Source organism: Plectropomus leopardus, chromosome 12 (genome assembly GCF_008729295.1).
Source record: "Plectropomus leopardus isolate mb chromosome 12, YSFRI_Pleo_2.0, whole genome shotgun sequence".
In the NCBI taxonomy this organism is placed as follows: Eukaryota; Metazoa; Chordata; class Actinopteri; order Perciformes; family Serranidae; genus Plectropomus; species Plectropomus leopardus.
Genome location: NC_056474.1, coordinates 18503022 through 18506097, shown reverse-complemented (window position 1 = coordinate 18506097; position 3076 = coordinate 18503022). Strand labels below are relative to the sequence as shown.

The following is a 3076-nucleotide window of genomic DNA, read 5'->3' as shown; positions in this document are numbered from 1 at the left end:
ACATCAAGAGTTTATTCCCCCTTGTTTTTTCCTCTGCCATTTTTGAGTCCCGGCAGTCACTGTTGTTGTTCTTGCTGTCAGATTTTGCAGTGGGAGCTCCTTATGATGACAATAATGCAGGCAAAGTTTACATCTACCATGGAGCAGTCACAGGTCTCAGCTCTGAAACAGCTGCACAGGTAATTGAATTTAAAGTTGTAGAAATGTATGTTATTTTTGTTAGCTTGCACCTTCCATAGCAGACATCAAGAGTTTATTCCCCCTTGTTTTTTCCTCTGCCATTTTTGAGTCCCGGCAGTCACTGTTGTTGTTCTTGCTGTCAGATTTTGCAGTGGGAGCTCCTTATGATGACAATAATGCAGGCAAAGTTTACATCTACCATGGAGCAGTCACAGGTCTCAGCTCTGAAACAGCTGCACAGGTATGTAACAAACTCATGCAATAAATAATTTAACTTTTGTTGCATTTTTCTTATTTGCCATTGTCAAAAATGCATGTACATTTTGTCCAAATATGTATTGTTTGCATCTAAGAAAGTTAAATACAAATAAATGCATTTTTTAACTCGTGAAAGAGGTATTTAAAGTTTAAATAGAGGATTTTTTTTCACTTTAAATTATTATGAAGTAAATGTTGATTGCACAAATTAATGGCGACAGAAAAACACCACCATGACACCATCAGTGTTTAGATTGGTTCCCAATCAGCCTTGTTTCACTATGCTGTTGTATTTGCCACTGGATACTATTTCCAAGCAAAATACAGTGTATCTTTTGTTTTTGGTAGTTGCGAGGCTCCAAGGAAAAGTGATCTTGTTGTCTTTGCGACAGTGGGAGAAGTACAAATCTTTGAACTAGAAAGACAAGCCAACAAAACATATTAAAAAAACAGTCTTCCAAAATGGTTAATTTAAGTTATGGCTTTTAATAGTTGTTTTTTGATTGGATAATTTGATGAATGCATACTGTACACTGAGATGCTGTAATCAAAACATGTGTCTGTCTTTGTTCAGGTTCTGTCAGGCAAGTCTTTTGGAGTGAAGCAGTTTGGCTACTCTTTGGCAGGCAACATGGACCTGGATAAGAACTCCTACCCTGACCTGGCTGTCGGATCCCTCTCTGACTCTGTCTTTGTCTTCAAGTGAGCAAACCTGAAGACTTTTTACACTGTACGTCTCTGGTTATGGTTATAGAGTTGCTTACTTGAGTTTCATTGTCCTCAGATCGCGTCCTGTTATTGACATCAAGAAGGAAATCACGTTCACACCTAAGGAAATCGACCTCACCAAGAAGAACTGTGGCAACAACTTCTGGTAAGTGTATATATATATATTTTTAAATTGGTGCTTCTATTAATTTCTGGTCATTCATTATACTTATGAGAAAAAAACTTAAATATTCTAACAGTACTGTGTCTGACTGTGGTTAAATTGCATTGTGTCCCCAGCTTGGAGGTTGAGACATGCCTCACTTACACTGCCAGTCCCGAAAACTACACTCCCAAATTGAGTAAGCTGAGCCATCTTTCTCTTTATTTAAAGTATACTATTCAGAAGTTGTTGGTCATGGATTGTAAATGGTATCAGCAGCAAAAGTGAAAGCTTTTTATGCATGTATGCGGTCGATAGAGAGGTGTTACGTTTTTCAGGTTGTCTCTCTGTCCCTTTCTGTGAATTCAATATGTCAAGAACTCCTTGAAGGAATTTCCTTCAAATTTGGCACAAATGTCCTCTTGGACCGGATGAACTTTTTAGAATTTGGTCATCAAAAATGTTTTTGACCGGGACTCAAGAATGTATGTATTAAGACAAAATCTTACACAACTGTCATACAAAATAAAATGATTGAGGGATGATATTTTTTATCAAAACGTCCAAAGGTCTGTGCTGCTGTGCTCGAGATGTGTTTGAAGCACTGTATTTTAGAGTATTAAACTTCTTTGCAGTAACATCCATATTTGAAACATTGTCAACTGCCATGGCCACATAAATCTGAACAGATCTGGATGTAAACTGTAACTGCAACTTGAGGTACACAAAGGCAAATAACTGCAAGGCAGTAACTCTTTTTCCATAGCTGCACCCTTAATTCCTGCTTCTTACAGTCTTGCATCTGGTTGCTACCTCTTTATAAGTCCTGACCTCACCTGCACACCGTGCCCAGGAGCATCAGCAAATAAAGAGTCTATACGTTGCTTTTTTTTCCTTTCTTTCAAGGAATTCCTGCTTAGTGCCCCTTTAAAGCAACATGTCATCTTTGTAGTGTGTTTGCTTCATATTATCATACTTAATAATTATAGTGATACAAAGTCATTTCTGGTCAGTAATTGTTTTCCTCTTCCCTTTCATGTCCCGGTCTCCGTCCCATCTAGCGGTGGAATACTCCCTTGAGGCGGATGCTGACCACAAAAAGAGCGGTCTTATCCCCCGGGCGATCCTTACTGATTCCAAAGGGACCATCACCATTAACAGCAAAGGAAAAAAAGAGTGCTTTAAACGTGAACTTACAATACCGGTACTGACTCTGTCTGAAAATTTCTCAATTAAAGTGGATTTTGGGTGGTGCGTAATGTTATTTCATTCTACAGGAAAATATTCGAGACAAGCTGCGCGGAATCCCCATCGATGTGTCCGTGGACATCAAGGAGGCAAAGCGTAAACGCAGGCAGAGCTCCACTCAACCGCAACCTGTCCTGGACCCCAAAAAGTCATCGCCAACTCGCTCGATGGTGCTTATGCATGAAAGATACATTGTATAGACATGCAGTAGAGTCGATGTCAGGACTCTGTGTAATCTTTTGTGTGTATGTATGTGTGTGTTTGTGTAGTTGAATTTTAGGAAGGAGGGGTGTGGCAGTGACAATGTTTGTCAGAGCAACTTGCAGATGAAATATCGCTACGGCTACATGACAGCTGACGGAGACACGTTCACTCCATTAGATCTGTGAGTGGAAACTAACACACACACACACACACACACACACACACACACACACCTTTATCACAATGATATCATGTTTATATGACATATGTCCATGATTAACAACTTTTTTCTGTTAAAAGGCAGGACAACGTGCC

The 3076-nt window shown here is 39.4% G+C and overlaps 1 protein-coding gene across 1 annotated transcript in view; it reads left to right on the top strand.

The window, feature by feature from the left end:
• Positions 1-138: 138 nt before the first annotated feature.
• The window catches only part of LOC121951267 (integrin alpha-6-like), a 9694-nt gene continuing 6756 nt past the window's right edge, over positions 139-3076 (top strand). The window contains exons 1-9 of the mRNA XM_042497532.1: positions 139-153; positions 290-421; positions 1013-1140; positions 1223-1312; positions 1447-1508; positions 2371-2513; positions 2587-2727; positions 2827-2942; positions 3062-3071. Coding sequence (XP_042353466.1) covers positions 139-153; positions 290-421; positions 1013-1140; positions 1223-1312; positions 1447-1508; positions 2371-2513; positions 2587-2727; positions 2827-2942; positions 3062-3071 — 837 coding nt within the window. The remainder of the gene's footprint in view (positions 154-289; positions 422-1012; positions 1141-1222; positions 1313-1446; positions 1509-2370; positions 2514-2586; positions 2728-2826; positions 2943-3061; positions 3072-3076) is intronic.